The sequence below is a fragment of the Eucalyptus grandis genome, chromosome 1 (genome assembly GCF_016545825.1).
Source record: "Eucalyptus grandis isolate ANBG69807.140 chromosome 1, ASM1654582v1, whole genome shotgun sequence".
Taxonomy (NCBI): domain Eukaryota; kingdom Viridiplantae; phylum Streptophyta; class Magnoliopsida; order Myrtales; family Myrtaceae; genus Eucalyptus; species Eucalyptus grandis.
Genome location: NC_052612.1, coordinates 36777071 through 36792754, shown reverse-complemented (window position 1 = coordinate 36792754; position 15684 = coordinate 36777071). Strand labels below are relative to the sequence as shown.

The 15684-nt window shown below is 42.1% G+C and overlaps 1 protein-coding gene and 1 long non-coding RNA gene across 2 annotated transcripts; one reads left to right on the top strand and one right to left on the bottom strand.

The window, feature by feature from the left end:
• The first annotated feature begins 5137 nt into the window (after window positions 1-5137).
• On the top strand, window positions 5138-7241 carry LOC104440652 (E3 ubiquitin-protein ligase RMA1H1). Its single transcript, XM_010053577.3, has 2 exons — window positions 5138-5355; window positions 6261-7241. Exon 2 carries the CDS (start codon window positions 6295-6297, stop codon window positions 7078-7080), a length of 786 nt encoding a protein of 261 aa, XP_010051879.2. The 5' UTR covers window positions 5138-5355; window positions 6261-6294; the 3' UTR covers window positions 7081-7241.
• A 6120-nt stretch (window positions 7242-13361) lies between these two features.
• On the bottom strand, window positions 13362-14491 carry LOC108957656. The gene is made up of 3 exons (XR_005551491.1): window positions 14479-14491; window positions 14311-14392; window positions 13362-14234 (listed from the first exon to the last, which is right to left on the bottom strand). It is a non-coding gene; the product is annotated as an uncharacterized LOC108957656 (long non-coding RNA).
• Between the last annotated feature and the right edge of the window lie 1193 nt (window positions 14492-15684).

Here is a 15684-nt window from a genome sequence, read left to right as displayed (position 1 = left end):
TCCTTTCTCTCTATTTGTTTCTTAACTTAAAAAAAAATAAAATTTAAACTCACTTCTCTAACGTACTTCCATTTCAAGAAACATTCTAGAAGGCCCTACTCATATCAAATTATAGCATGGCCTCCTCTGTCAAAGCAGGAGGGAAGAAAAACTGAGGACTTGGGTGGGAAAGAAAAGATGGCCGGCGGCGTTTTGAAGGACCGTCCGAATACCCTTTTTCCCCCCGTCTAACTCCAAGTCCGCGCAACGCACTCGCCTTCTAGAAATTCATCCTCCTACCCTTAAAATACAAAAAAATAAAAAATAAAATACAAAGAAGGGCAAAATGAAAATTAATTCCTCTTTCTAGAAGGGCTCTTGTCCCCACACATGTTATTGTCTTAATTGGGTACCCTAATCAAACCTCATTAGCCCCACCCCCACTTTCCAGAAGCCACGTTCTCCTGTTGAAAACGGGATTAAATTAATTGATTTCCTTGGGAAATGGACTTCTAAACTCCGGACTACGCCATTTCATGTTTTTCCCATCGGGTTCTAGAATGAGATTTAGCCGGTCGGTCAGGCATAATGATAAGATTTTATCAACGAATATCTTAGGAATATTGACTGAACATCTACACAGAGAGATCAGGGTACTTATATATATGACACAACGAAAATGAACATCTTTTTTTTTTATGGGTATGGTGGGCAAATTTAATGGAAGCACTTATTGACAAAATCCTTATTAACTATGTTCGATGTTATCATGATTTGAACAGGATTTTTGCTGGATCGCATAGCTTCGTCATGACCTAGCTATTTGAAATTTCGGTTCATTTTCTTGACATGATATTAGGGCCATGTGCTAGTCGAGTTTAATGCTAGCAAGGCAATATATAAATATGGATCGAATGGTTTGGACACACTCAGGTGTAAACGTCCACGAGCACAACTAGAGAGAAATCTCCTCTTCTTCTTTTTCTTTTCTGCATTTTATTAAATATGATGAAAGCCCTTTTGAGAAATATCCAACTTACCCTAGGTGATACTGAAAAAACCTGAAAATAAATTTAATCAATAAAGAATTCAGACAAATATACACCTAATCCCAGTCACTTCCACACATTATATAGAGATACATATTAGGAATGTTACAAATGAAATCAATAAGGTATGCACGGTTAGGATGTAATTATCATGCTGACAAGCTCCCAGTTTCGCTCCATCGCTCAGAGACTTCAAATTTTATTCATCGCATTAGATTATGGATTTGCTTCTGGAGGAGAAGGAGAGACAAAGTGATGCTTGAGGAGACTGAATAATGTCATTTAAATAACTTGAATCCGTAAGGTCGGGACAAACTTGAAGTGGTGCTCTTTCTTGACCCGGTCAACCCCGGTGATGTACCAATGGCATCCCATCCTCTTCGCCTCTCACCGATGCGATGCGACGTGCTTTCTCTCTGTCGTTTAGCATAGGCTGCAGGCCGAAGTGTATTGTGATAGAAAATTGGAGGGAGCCGATATGAAAATCTCGTTAATGAGGGTTTGGTGAGGCTCGAATTGATGATTATAAGAAGCTTTGATTGGCCTCGAGATCTCTAGGTTGAAGATTCTAAGCGAGGGATGTCAATAAACCGTATGTAATCCATGGAAGATTAATGCATGAGCTTAGCATTGTGTGATTTGCCAGCACAAGAAGATTACTTACCATGAAAACTGCACGAGAGATTGTTACCGAGAGAATTATCAAAAAAGTCATAAACCTATTACAATTGTGTCAATTCAATCATAAACTTTTTTTTTGGGCCAATTTAATCCTAATCCTTTTATAATTGTGTCAATTCAGTCAATTCGGCCAAAATTGGCTGACTGGCGTTGATGTGGACGTTAGCCAGGGACAGCTAGCCGGTGAATGCTAATGTGGCAATTTTATATATATATATTGAATTTTTTTGATTTTTTTTCCCCGACCTTCTCCTTCCTCTATTCAACGAGGCTCGCCCCCACTGGCCACTAGTGAAGGTGAGCCTCGCCAAATTTGGCGATAGCAGCCTCACCGGTGGCCAGCGAGGTGACTATCGCCAGATCTAGCGAGGGCGGCCTCGCCATCGCTAGTGGCCGGTGGAGGCGAGCCTCGCCGGTGGCCGGCGAGGTCGACCGTCGCCTTGATTGGGCAAGGCTCGCATTTGCTAGTGGCCAGTGAGGTTGACCTTGTTGACTAGAGAAAGGAAAAGGTTGTAAAAAAAAAGGAAGAAGAAAAAAATAATAATTTTTTTAAAAAATTAAAAAAATTAAAAAATTGAAAAATTGAAAAAAAGTAAAAAAAACATTTAAAAATTGCTACATTAGCGTTCACTGACCAGCTGTCCCCGTCCGGCGTCCACATCAGCGCTGGTCGGCCAATTTTGGCCGAATGGACTGAATTGACACAATTGTAAAAAATTTAGGACTAAATTAGCCCAAAAAAAAGGTTTATGATTAAATTGGCACAATTGCAATAGGTTTATGACTTTTTTGGTAATTCTCCTGATTATTACCTAAAGAACATGTTTGCACCATCACCTTAAGTAAATGTTAGTTCTAGGGAAAAAAAAAAGTGATGAGAAATGTTAGGGACGCTTGGGTTTTCAACTCATGTCTTACTTGTTTTACCTTATTGAAATGGAATTTATTTTGAGATCTTACTTAAGCAAGATTGTGACATTTTTACTTAAAAAAACCAAAGATCCTATTAAACGATGATTTGACTCGGCTTCTTCAATCGATACATCACATGGTATTGTTTATTTTGATTTGAATATAGGGTTTTCGAGATTAGCCTCCCATTGTTCAACATTTGGAAATCTGGGGGGCGTGCTTTACAATCAATTTTGACCCCTGTAAAAGAAAAATATCTCCATCTTCTGATTGGATGTGTAGTCACCCCTTCCTTTGATGTCTCTGAAAGAGTTCTAAAACCATAGGATCAGCCAATAGTTCATGCCAGCAGATTGCCCTAATCCAGCAAAATCGGAATGAAAATTCTCACAAAGTTTTTGACATGCGGTTGAGCTGGCCAATAGAACGGTGAGTAGGTCACAAACAATTCATGATGCCTTTATATTAAAAGAAGGAAAGGAAAAGGAAAGAAAAGAAAGAAGAATTATAGTGTGGAAATATATGGTGTGTGGTCAAAAGGTAGAATAACTTAATCATCATGAGTCATATTCATTAATCTTTCATTTTTTTCGCTGAAAACGATTGCCAACGAATGACTTTATCAAAGGTTTGATCTTTGATATTTCCAAAAATAAACAGGTTTTGTCGCGATTCGAATAAGAAACAATCGGTGTGACTACAGTACGAACTATGGAACTAAAGATAGTAATGAATAATGAACACGAATGGAGAATTGATAAAGTAAAATGCAAAAATTTGAGAAGTGTTATTGATTGTTGGTCTGTTTACGGTTGATCTTTCTTGGCCTTTTTATAGCCTTTTAACTGTCAGGAGCAGTTATCATTCAAATTCTAAACCTTACCTATTCACAAGATTCCAGGCCTCGGCTCCATTTACCTACAATCGCATGTTCTTATATTAGAGTAGTTGTGATTTGATTCCATCCTTATTTTTGTGTTTCCATTGATTTCGTAATCAGTATATCCCTTTTCCTCACATGTCAATTTCTAGCCTTCATCGATTTTCTCCCATTGATGACAATAACTTTTCTTGGTCACCGATATGTAATAGTAAGCTACGACTATCCCATTGACAACGCACATGAATTTCCATTGATCCATCACGAGTCAAATTATTTTTGGATGTCCACGATGACTTCAATGTATATAAGAAATACTTATTACATTAAATTCATGTCACATGACCGTGTAGACATGGTACCATCGCATAATCCCACTTTCTAAATTTATGGTGGTTGGTGAAGTGGAGAACTGGCTTTGCAAATGATGCGGATTAACATGATGATCCTTCCATTTACTCTCCACCAAAAAAATATCTCATGATAGAAAGAAATGGAGAAGGCTCTCACCTACTAACCTTAATTTTCTCAAACTCCTCACAAACTAAAGCCAGTTTCTTACTTGCACATAAATGTCGACGATATTTTTTTTTTGGTAATCGAGGATCCGCCGGGCCCACCTTTCGTTTACGCTAATCAGCAACCCACGGTTCGTACAATGCACGGTGTACCTCGGATCAAACGTCAATACCTCAAGGGAAGTTAGCACAGAACCCCATCACCATGGCTCCCAACTTAGTTGTCCATTGGTGGGTAATGTCGACAAATTCGTACAACATAGATACAAAAAAGGAAAAAAAAAAAAACATGGAGGTTATGCTTTCTTATCTGGTTGTAATCTAGTCCAGTAGCTTTGCCAAACCATGGCTAATTCGATACGTGGCCGATAAGCATGAGGAGAAGAAAGGACAACTTTGGCAATGACGTCCAATAAAATCAAGTGGGACGTTATGCCCATCTACAATGAATCCCTCTGCCGATGTCGATCGATAGGGTGTCCGCATGGCTTTCGCATCGTTTTCACGGATGTTGATGATGATCGGACTCATCATCCGATCGGGAACGGTAATCAACCGCATGCTTAAGGACATCGGAATTCGAAATTTAATCCCGAAACTGAGCATGGAAATTCCCGATCAGAAGAGGACAAAGTAAAAGGGGCTCCTCCGAAAAGATCCGAATCCAAAGAGTTTCTCACACCAATGTTATCAATGTTATGTGAAAATCCCGTGCACCGCCCGTTAAGTATTCAATCAAAGCGCGGACATCGTGCTGGCGCAGATAAGTTTATGGCTAAGCAGGAACCTTAAACCGCCCGACATCATTGCCTCCACTGAATTATTCGTCTTTCTCGGCCATGTTATTATAATGTCCCCCCATGCTAAAATATCCCGGAGGCGAAGCCAATCATTAATTTTTAATTAATATTCAAAAAGGATACGGAAATGGCCGGAGGGGGGCTCCACAACCGGGGCGACACGCGCGACCGCCCGCGCGCCACGTGTGCGGCGGGTCGGGCGGCGATCACGGGACGATGCGGTGCACCCGCCCGCGGCGTACAATTCCACCCGCCCCCCCGTGGGCCCGCTTCTGTGTCCGCGCGTGGGCGTATATCTATATATCAGCCTTCGCTCTCTCGTCTTCTCCATCGTCCGTTACCAGCAGTGCTCTCTCTCTCTCTCTCCCCTCTTTCTCTCTCTAAAAGCTCGCAGGGCTTCTTCGACATTCGAAGTGAATCTCTTCCTTCTCCGTCTCCGTCTCCGTCTCCGAGAAACGTCGAATCGCGCGGCGGACGGGGGAAGGGCGTGGAGGTCGCGCGCCGAGGAGGACGCTCTTCGTGTATTTCTTTTCTCGGTACGGGACTCGTTGTCCTCCTTTTTATTTTCCCTGTTTGAGAAGACGACGTTGGGAGTCGCGAGCGGTTCTGGGTTTCGATTCGCTTCGTTCTTCTTCCTCTCTGATGCCTGTAGTCGTGTGTGTCTGTGTGTGGGAAGGACTGGGAAGGAGGTGGCAATGAGCTGAATCTCTAGATGGTTCTAGAACACGAGGGGTTCGTGGGTCGATTTCGAGGTTAGGATTTCGGGAATTAGGGTGGGGGCGTTGCGGAATCTCCGCGTGCCGTTTGATTTTCGCTCTGTTTCGGCTTCTTTTCCGTTGAGGGAGAATGTGGAGGAAGATGGTCCGGCTGTCCGGTTCCGTCTTCCTCTGCGACCGGCCCTGAAACGATGAAAAACCAGATCTTGGGGGCTGTTTTGCTAGTCCTGTCCCTCTTTTTCTTTTTAATCTCTTTCGTTTTAGGCCAAAAGCATCGATTTTTGACGAGTAATCTCAATTCCAATTGCCTAGCATCAACAGGAAAGCTCGCTGATACTTGATGAAATTAGATATGCCCCTTTCAATTTACCGTCTTTTTGCGATTCGGTGACCGGGTATGTCGTGCCTCAGATCTCTAGAGAATATTGCCCACCGATGTCCCCTGATATGAGACCTGCCTTTGTTCTAACTGTGTGCGAGAGAGAATCTGTTCCCGTGCCTTTGCATCAAAATTGATGCTTGTAGGATGGATTATATCCATCGTGACGAGTGATTGCGAGACGATACTGCAAATCTCCCTAACAATATGTTCTCGCGTCATAAATTTAAAGGAAATACGACTGATGGAGAAAAGAATAAAGATCGCTTGCGTTGTCGTCATGTACCTTCGATTTTTATTTAGATTTCTAGTTGTCTGACCTTTTATCCTCTTGATATGATAACAGGAAGGCAAGGAATCTCGGTCATAGCCCAAGCAAGATGGCCCTAGAGCACTCTTTTGCAGATTCCGTGGCATCGCAAAACCTTAGTGGATTGCACAAGCCATCTTTAGAGAACTGGAAGTCCCTCGCGGCGGCCGCTGCCGACTCGGATGACAACCATTCCGGTGGCTTCGAGTGCAATATCTGCCTTGAGATGGTGCAGGATCCGGTGGTGACCCTGTGCGGTCATCTCTACTGTTGGCCTTGCATCTACAAGTGGCTTCAGGTTCAGAGTACTGATATGGAGAACGAAGAGCCGCAGCCGCAGCAGTGTCCGGTCTGTAAAGCAGAGGTTTCGCAGGCCACTCTGGTGCCGCTCTACGGCCGCGGTGGATCTACCAAGTCAGCAAAAAGCAAGGCCCGGCAGCTCGGCATAGTCATACCGAAGAGACCGTTTGGTCCTGCCTGTGGCGTCGATAGCCCGAGATCTCTCGGCGCTTTTTCCAGTCCCCGTTCGGTTCAGCGAGTTCACAATCAAGTGTACGCACCGCAATCGCCGTCGTACCAGTCCCACCTGGGAGGCTACGCCGCCTCGCCTATGGTTAATCTAGGCGGCACATCGACGAACACGGTGGACCCGATGATTGGGATGCTTGGCGAGATGGTATTCGCGAGGGTGTTTGGGAACTCGATGACGAACATGTACACGTACCCGAACTCGTATCATCTCGCCGGGAGCAGCAGCCCCAGGGTGAGGAGGCATGTGATGCAGGCCGACAAGTCCTTGAGCAGAATATGTTTCTTCCTCTTTTGTTGTATAGTTTTGTGCCTGCTTCTGTTTTGAGTGTGGAGAACATTTGGGGACACAATCTCCTTTGTTATACATGTAAAAAGTACGAGGATTTCAAAGGAGAAGTCTGGGGCAGCGGTGTGGATTAGAGAATTTAGAGCTGTATTTCCCCTGCTGCAATATAATTTACACGGAATTTTAACGTTCAGGGTGAATATTCATCGTGTTTGATTGCTTGGCAAATCTTCGGAGCCTAGATTCCATGTGCGTGTTTATGCTGTTTTTACTCTATTGAACCGCCCCACCCAACCTTCCCCACGCACAAAAAGAAAACGAAAAGAAAATCTCTGGTGGTGGTCGACCGAAAGAAAAGCGCTCTTGGAGCGTTCGACACTTAAAACAGTGTTTACCAATTCTGGACGCAGATCAACTTTTCTCTAATAAAAAAGAGGTGCTTGGGGCAATCATAAAAAGATGGATTCGCGTTACGTGGAATATGATCTTGGCTATCATTAGTATTGAATCTGTCGATCTCCTCCTCTCTTTTGCCCAGTCCAACTGAGAAGATGATGATGGTGAGCGTTTTGTGGAAGAATTTCAGGAAAGTGGTCCAGATGTGAGGCCCTGTCTTGCTCCTCGAATCGTCGCATTTTCAGAGTTCCAACAGTAGTGCGAAGATTCCCAAGATTGCGGTACAGCAAAGGGCAGTAATGGTGGGGTAACAAGTGCTCATCTTACCTTTGCGATGATGGAACCTGTACTATTCAAGGCCAATCGCCATCACAAGGCAAAAAAAAAGTCATTTTCAATGTTTTTTTTCATCTTTTTATCATCAACCCATTACCCACCATTCTAGATAGACAGTCCCCTTCAAAAGGGAAGAGGGTTTTCTTCAACGTTGTCAATGCACGTGGTCGGCCGCGGGTGGTGGAGGGGCCACCTGTGGCGGTGGCCAAGGAGCACCCCCTCCCCACTATGGAATCTTCCTCCACAGAGAGAGAGAGAGAGAGAGAGAGAGAGATGGGGTATTTGATTTGGTTTTTGTTCATCTAATTCAACCGTTGTTGACTCCTAAGACTCCAAAACAAGGCATGCGAAGAGGCCAAAGAAATGGCATGGCGCTGCTCTTTGGCAGTGCAGAGGAAGCTTCTCTTGTGCCAGCAATTTCTTTATTAGAAGAAAGTTGGGACTTTGCCTCCTGTGATGGCTTTTGCCTTGCTTGATGGCTTTGCTTCTACTTTTTGAACGAACCCTCATGTGTCCTTTTTTCTATGTCTGATCTTCCCGAAGACTTATCACAACATAGATCCGTGAAAATGGTAAAAAAGAAAAGGTGAATAAATGAGTAGGACATCATTATCAACCAATTAAATGTGTGTCGCGTTCCCTTTTCTAGAAGTGGTTTGGGCCAGCCGATAAGTGCCACTTCATTTTAGTATCATTTCGAGACTCAGGATGTCAATCTTGGACAATGGCGTATCGACCGTTGCACAAACATGATTTTGTCAGGGTCTCCCACTTTGGATTGGATGTGACGACCAAGGAAACCGGACGCATACCCTAGTCCTGCATGACCAGTGGCCGAGGCCAACCTCTAAAGTCGAGGAATTCGTCCATATTCGTTTCATCTTAGGTCGATTGTCGTCCTCATTTCACATATATTACTGAGTTTCCGTATTCTCCATCCATCCTAATTGTTATGAACATGGGTCGCACCCAACCGGAGGAGCATGCCGTCAATCATACCTTCTTTTTTTTTTTTGTTTCTTATGTGGAGATGTTCGGACATCACACCATGGAGTTTTATTATATCAAAGCTCCCAAAAACACCTACCAATGAACCGTACGAAGCTTCAACGAGTTCACGAGACCTTCCCAAACGTTTATCGCGGAGATAATCTCAGCATCAAAAGGACGCCATGAATCTTTAAGACAACTAAATGTGGAAAACCACCAAAGAGAGGCCGTGCTTTTTCGAGCGGGGACCAGCGCGAGCCCGTGTCTTTCTTGATACGGGATTTGATACAATGAAATCAGACCGAGCCCGCACGATACCTTCTTCTCGGAGGGGAAGACAGCTTTTAAGCTGGTCTACCAAATTGGGCCTGTCACATGGGTTCGCCCATTCCTCGGCCAACATGGCGTTTGTGCCGGTCGTTGCCTACCATTCAGATCCAACACATCCTCTCGATTCTAGACAATGGACCACGATACAGATCACGCCCGTGTCTGAACATGATATGTCCTTGTCCATGATAAGCATCGACCCGATTGACCAGAAAAAAGTTGCGGCTTTATCGTGATAAAAGTTAGGAGCACGAAAGCTGGTAACCGTTGAATTATCGAACTTTCACACAAGTTTGCTCGACTGAATGATATAGTTCTATAGATTGTTGGTATTATCTAGAGAATCGAAACAAATGGGAACACGCAATGAAGTATGGCTACTTGTCTCTTGTCTGAATCGGTAATAACTACGCTACACAATTTTGAACCTACTGGGTTTCAATGAACCTGCCGGGTTCGCAGAAGATAAATGAATCAAGGCGAAAGGTGTAATGGCTTTTCTGGTCGAGCGACATTGAAGCGATGGGCAGATCATCAGATCAGGCTTCAATTAATGCTTGGACTTGGCCCGGATGGAGGCACGGTCGAGCCCTTCGGAAGCATTGCAGTAATTGCTCTCAAGCCCATCAGAATCTCCGGCGAGGTTCGGCTGCCCGAGGTCGGGACTGGGACTTGAGAAAGAGGGCGTGCTTCGGTTAAGCATTCGAAAGACAGTAGCATCATTAGAACCATTAGGAAGCACACGACCTTCTTGACTTTGTGCGAGGAATCCATATTCTCTACCTTCTGTGTAAGATTCGCTCTGTCTATATGCAATTTATAGAGGGGACCACGAAGAAGTTAACTGAGCGGCCGGCTTTGGAAGTGAGATTCTGGCATTAACGTAATTGCGAGTCAACCGCATGTACATTTGAATCTGTTGCCGGCAAATCCGCCGGATGGAGTGGGTGGCATAAGATACTGAAGAATGTGAAGAAATTATCCACTTGATGAGCAGTAGAGACGGCTGGAGTCTATTCACATCGGTCGAAGCAGAGGGGTGGCTTATCGAAGATGAATAATAGTTTCGTTATTTAAAGATGAATCTACTCTAAGCAAGCAACGAGTGGAGATCTTTAGCCGTGTTTGCATACTAGTTTAATCGCTGCGGGATGGGGGGAGCAGGCTGAGACTCCTCTTGAATGAATATATCTAATTATATGCCGCGCATCATCTCCAATTCTTCTTCCCTCGAGTACTTCCATAGGAAATGATTCTCTAAAGTGGCGGTAGCTTTTCATTTTTACTAAGGGAGGGAGAAATCTTCCAATCAAGTTGCTTTGGTGCGCTTGGTTAGATTTTTAGAGAAAGTCTTTAGGAAAATGCAAAGGACTTTAAGGGTTTGTTCGTTTTTCGACTTTCGGAAAAACGTTTTCCGAATTTTCCGGATTCGTTTCATGGAAAATGAACTAGTCAAGCAAAAATGTTTTCCATCATTAGAAAAAAAAACTTTTAAAAGTGAGAAAAATATTTTCCATAACTTATTTTATATTACTTCTTTTTATCAATACATTTTCGTTTTATTTTTATACTTTATTTTTTCTTTTTTTCTTCTTGCCGTTGCGCTTTCTTTCTCTCTCTATCTCTACCTTCGTCCTCTCCACCGCAGTTTCCCCCGTTTTGTCTGCCGTCCCGCTCGAAGCGGCGGTGTGCTCCTTTGCGACCAAGGGGGACTAGGAATGGGGGGTGACCGGCGGATGCCACTAATTCTAAACCCACCGGAGTGATTTCTAGGGTTTCCGGAGGCCACCCCTTGAGAAATACCTATTCACAAGTCGAAGTCGGAGAAGCATGATGTGGCAAGGCAGATCCAGCAAGACCCGTACGAGGTCCTCAACGTCGCCAAATTCGGCGAGCTAGGCGGGGCTCGGGCCTCGCCGAGCTCACTAGAGGTTCGCCGGGCTTTAGCAAGCTATGAACTCGTTGGATCTAGCGGCGGAGCTTGAGCTCCCAATCCAAGCGAGCCCGAGCTCTGCCGCCCAATCCGGCAAGCTTGCGGCTCGCTAGAGCTCGGTGAAACTCTGGCGAGCTCAGGCAAGATCAATCAAGCCTCGAGCTCACCGGATTTGGTGACCGGGTCTTGGTCGGCCACCGGGCAGCTAGCCATCTTTAGGCATGCGGCAGTGGAGGAAGGAGGAGGAGGAGGAAGGATGAAGGAAAAGAAAAATAAAAAAAGAAAAAATAAAAATTTTGATTTTTTTAAAAATACAAATAATTAAAAAATTCATTTTTAAAAAATATAAAAACAAAATTCAATTAAAAATATTAAAATTTAATTTTTGATAATTTTTCCAAACAATTAAATTAGTGAACGATCGGTTGAAAATATTTTCCATTCAAAGTTTAGATTATTTTCCACCCAAAGTTTATATTTAGGGCCGAACACCGAAAAATAGTTATTTTTTTTGGAAAATGACTTCTAGGAAGATGTATTTCGGAAATATGATATTTTCCGCAAAACGAACAAATCTAAGTGAAAGGGGTTTTCCAAAATGCAAATTGCGTTAGGAAAATTATAATCTAAAAGTTTATTATGAAATATCTTTGAACAAAATAGTGTTTGAAATACTTATATTTACAAACCATTATTATTATTATTATTATTATTATTATTATTATTATTATTATTATTATTATTATTATTATTATTATTATTATTATTATTATTATTATTATTATTATTATTATTATTATTATTATTATTATTATTATTATTATTATTATTATTATTATTATTATTATTATTATTATTATTATTATTATTATTATTATTATTATTATTATTATTATTATTATTATTATTATTATTATTATTATTATTATTATTATTATTATTATTATTATTATTATTATTATTATTATTATTATTATTATTATTATTATTATTATTATTATTATTATTATTATTATTATTATTATTATTATTATTATTATTATTATTATTATTATTATTATTATTATTATTATTATTATTATTATTATTATTATTATTATTATTATTATTATTATTATTATTATTATTATTATTATTATTATTATTATTATTATTATTATTATTATTATTATTATTATTATTATTATTATTATTATTATTATTATTATTATTATTATTATTATTATTATTATTATTATTATTATTATTATTATTTGGCCAGCAAGGGCAACGACCGTCGGCGACATTGGATCACTGGCAGCGGCCGTCGTCGAGGTTATTGAACCTCAGGCGGCCCTTGGAAACCACCAGCAAGGGCCGCCCAAGGTTGAGCAACCCTCCCTTGAGGTCGAGAGGCCTCGGTGAGGGCCGCGCTTAGGTTGCACAACCTTGATCGGCCGTCGCCGAGGCTACACAACAACCTCAGCGAGGGCCATGCTTGGGTTGCATGACCTCGTCGATGGTCGCATGACCTCGAGTAGCTGTCGCCGGGGCCACACGGCCCTTGCCTGAGGTCGTCAAGACGCAAATCATGCGGCCCCCCACGGAAGCTGCCGCAACCCAGATGGCGTGGAGGTCACCACAACACCGTAGCAACGGTCGCTTGGGATGCCATGACCATCGCCTAGGTTGTCGTGACGGTCACCAACCTCCCTTTAGCCGGTTGCCAACCCCTTGCAACCTTGCACAACCCCACCGACCAACCTCAACGGAGAAGATGAACAGTGAACGCAGAAAATGATGAACAATAGTTTTTACTAGGGGTGTAAACGGTTTGGTTCGGTTCGGTTTTTTGAAAACCAAACCGAACCGAACCGTTAGAGAAAATTTTCGAACCGAACCGAACGGTTCGGAACCGAATTCGGTTTGGTTCGGTTTTTGGTTTTTTGGTTTTGGTTTTCGGTTTTCGGTTTTTTTTTTTTTTAATTTTTACGGCTTACCTTCTATATAAGCTCCCTGAAGCATTGATTGACGTTCTCTCTAGTTTTTGTGCTATATTCAAGAAACGAACATCTATGTCTTTGAAACGAACATCACATCATGAGAAGTGAGATGACTTCTCTTCGAAGAGAAGAGACCCAAAGTAATTCTCGACAACCTCCGTTTGTATTTTTCAACTAATAGAACCCCGCAGACTAGAAAAACTCCAGAAGTCGAGAGCACTTTCTCACTCCATACAATCAAATCTGACAATAATTAAACGCCAATTTTTGTTTGGCCAAAATTACCAAAAAATTGAATAAACCAACTGGCCAAATTGAAAGTGCTGTCTTGGTCTAATACCATGTCTTTTTCTGATTAAAAATAGATACAACAACACTTAAACCCTCTAAATAAAAGAAAAAAAGTTGGAGGCTACTCGATTGCAGACATGTAGATCACTCTGATATGATGTCCGTCTGTGACCATTTCACTGAGTAGATAGTCCACATGCCATTCTAACATGAACTAAATGTTAATTTTAACTACAGCAACATAGAGGCATCAACTCATGGATTGATATAACAAGTTAAGAATCATAGCTGATGCCATGAGGAAGAGAAAATGATGAAACCAGTGCTCGTATATTCTTTCTACCACCTAAGATACATGTACTAAAAAGATACGGGGTCAATTGAATTTAGTTGCTTAAAATCATGTATCCCTTCCTGGTTCTCACTCTGTCTATCCATGTATTGTCCAAGTGTAAGCAGATGTGAGTATGCATGTGCTAAAAGACATTTTTTTGGAAGTCTTAAAGCCTCAAACTAAACTATTAGTTCCCATTGAATCTATGGAGGCATAGTCATTAACTAAAAGACCAGAGCACCCAAAACACAACTAATATAACAACATAACAGCGTTATGAATGACAAAAAGAACTGCTATTACTAATTCAGAGTTTTTTGGACTACCGAGGCCAGAAGAAAAGACATTGAAATTGCCCTTTGAATTCCTAACCATGTAATAAAAGTCAAGCAACAGCAGCAAACAAACAGTTCGTGATGTTAATGCTCACAGAATTCATTTGCAACAGAATCATAGAAGATAAAGACAGAGATTACCAGTTGCCTCTCATTAGCCGCAGAGATGTTAGTACTTGGGGTAGAGACCAGAGCAAGCTCCCATCCAGTGGGATTGAAGTCTTTAGATTGAGTAGCACCAGAACCAAATGCTGAAGAAGCAGCACCTGTCAACCCACCAAACTTCTCTCAAGCAAGCATAACAACAAAAAAGTAGACATGAGTCATACACAAAATGCTTACCAGGTTCTGAGGGAACTATTGCCAAGGCTAAAGCATTCTTTTCCTCAATGGAAGAAGCATCAGGTGCATCAAAACCAAGTCCCTGAAAGGCCAAAGAAATAAAGATCATACGCAAATAATTTTACACTGAACAACCATCAACAGACACCATAAAGTTAATGCTCATACCAGCAAATCTCCCCTACAATGTTAACATTGTAGCTCATCACCGCTACAATGTTAAATAAGGATGAACTACACTGAACATGAAAGAGGACCTAAAAATTCCCACCAAGAAAACCAGAAAACAGCCCCTTTGCATTGGCCCGGAACTTCCATCAGAAATCCCACATACAACAACTGAATCGGCAAGTACCCAAAGTAATTCTCAACAACCCCCGTTTGTATTTTTCAACTAATAGAACCCTGCAGACTAGAGCCCGAAGTCCGTGCACTATCGAACGAAGAAAAGTAAAATTCCGAGCATGCTACTTCTCAGGCGAGTCTTCCACCACACATCAATTCACTACGCAAGCCCCCAACACCGATTCTCACTTACCCTCCAGCTCGATCGGCCAGTCACCCACGATTCGCGACTGAAAGACCTCGCATCTAGTCACAACTACACACCCTACAAACTATCGAATCGACAATCGAACGACTCCTCATCCGATGGAAACAGCAATCGATGCTCAAAATTCGACGTGGCACAGGAGACGGAAATGTCGGACGGAAGTGGAGATCCGGCAAAGCATAGAGAGAGAGAGAGAGAGAGAGAGAGAGAGAGGAGGGAGGACTTACATGGTGGGAGAATCGGAGGGGACGGTGGCGAGGGCTGCTTCCTTCTTAGAAGCTATCACCGTTGAGAGAACTCAGACGGGAACCGATAAAACCAAGACGACATGAGAGGACTCGGAGACGGGAGTCGGGAGAGAACCAATAAAAAAAATTTCGGTTTTCGGTTCGGTTAACCGATAAAACCACCGAACCGATAAAAAAATTTCGAATTTTGATGAAAACCGAACCGAACCGAAAAAACCAAAATTTTCGGTTCGGTTCGGTTCGGTTTTCAGTTCGGGTCTTGACACCCCTAGTTTTTACATGTGCAGAAGGCTAAAAGCCCAAGGCACCCCAAGACCAGCCTTGGGCTTTCAGCCTCGAGAAGGCTAGCTTTCAGCTAATGAGGCTTGTAAAATTTTTCCAAAACATCTCATATTAGCCCAAAGGACTTGAGGTGTTCAAAGCCCATTCACAAAGCAGTTTCCAAAAGCAGCCTTTCTCTTTTGGCCACAGAAAACATTCTCTAAGTTGAGTTTATGTTTCACCAATCTCAATCTTCTGCCCTCCAGCTACTGAAACACCGCAAAGGCAACTCCCATCTGCTTCTTTCATCCA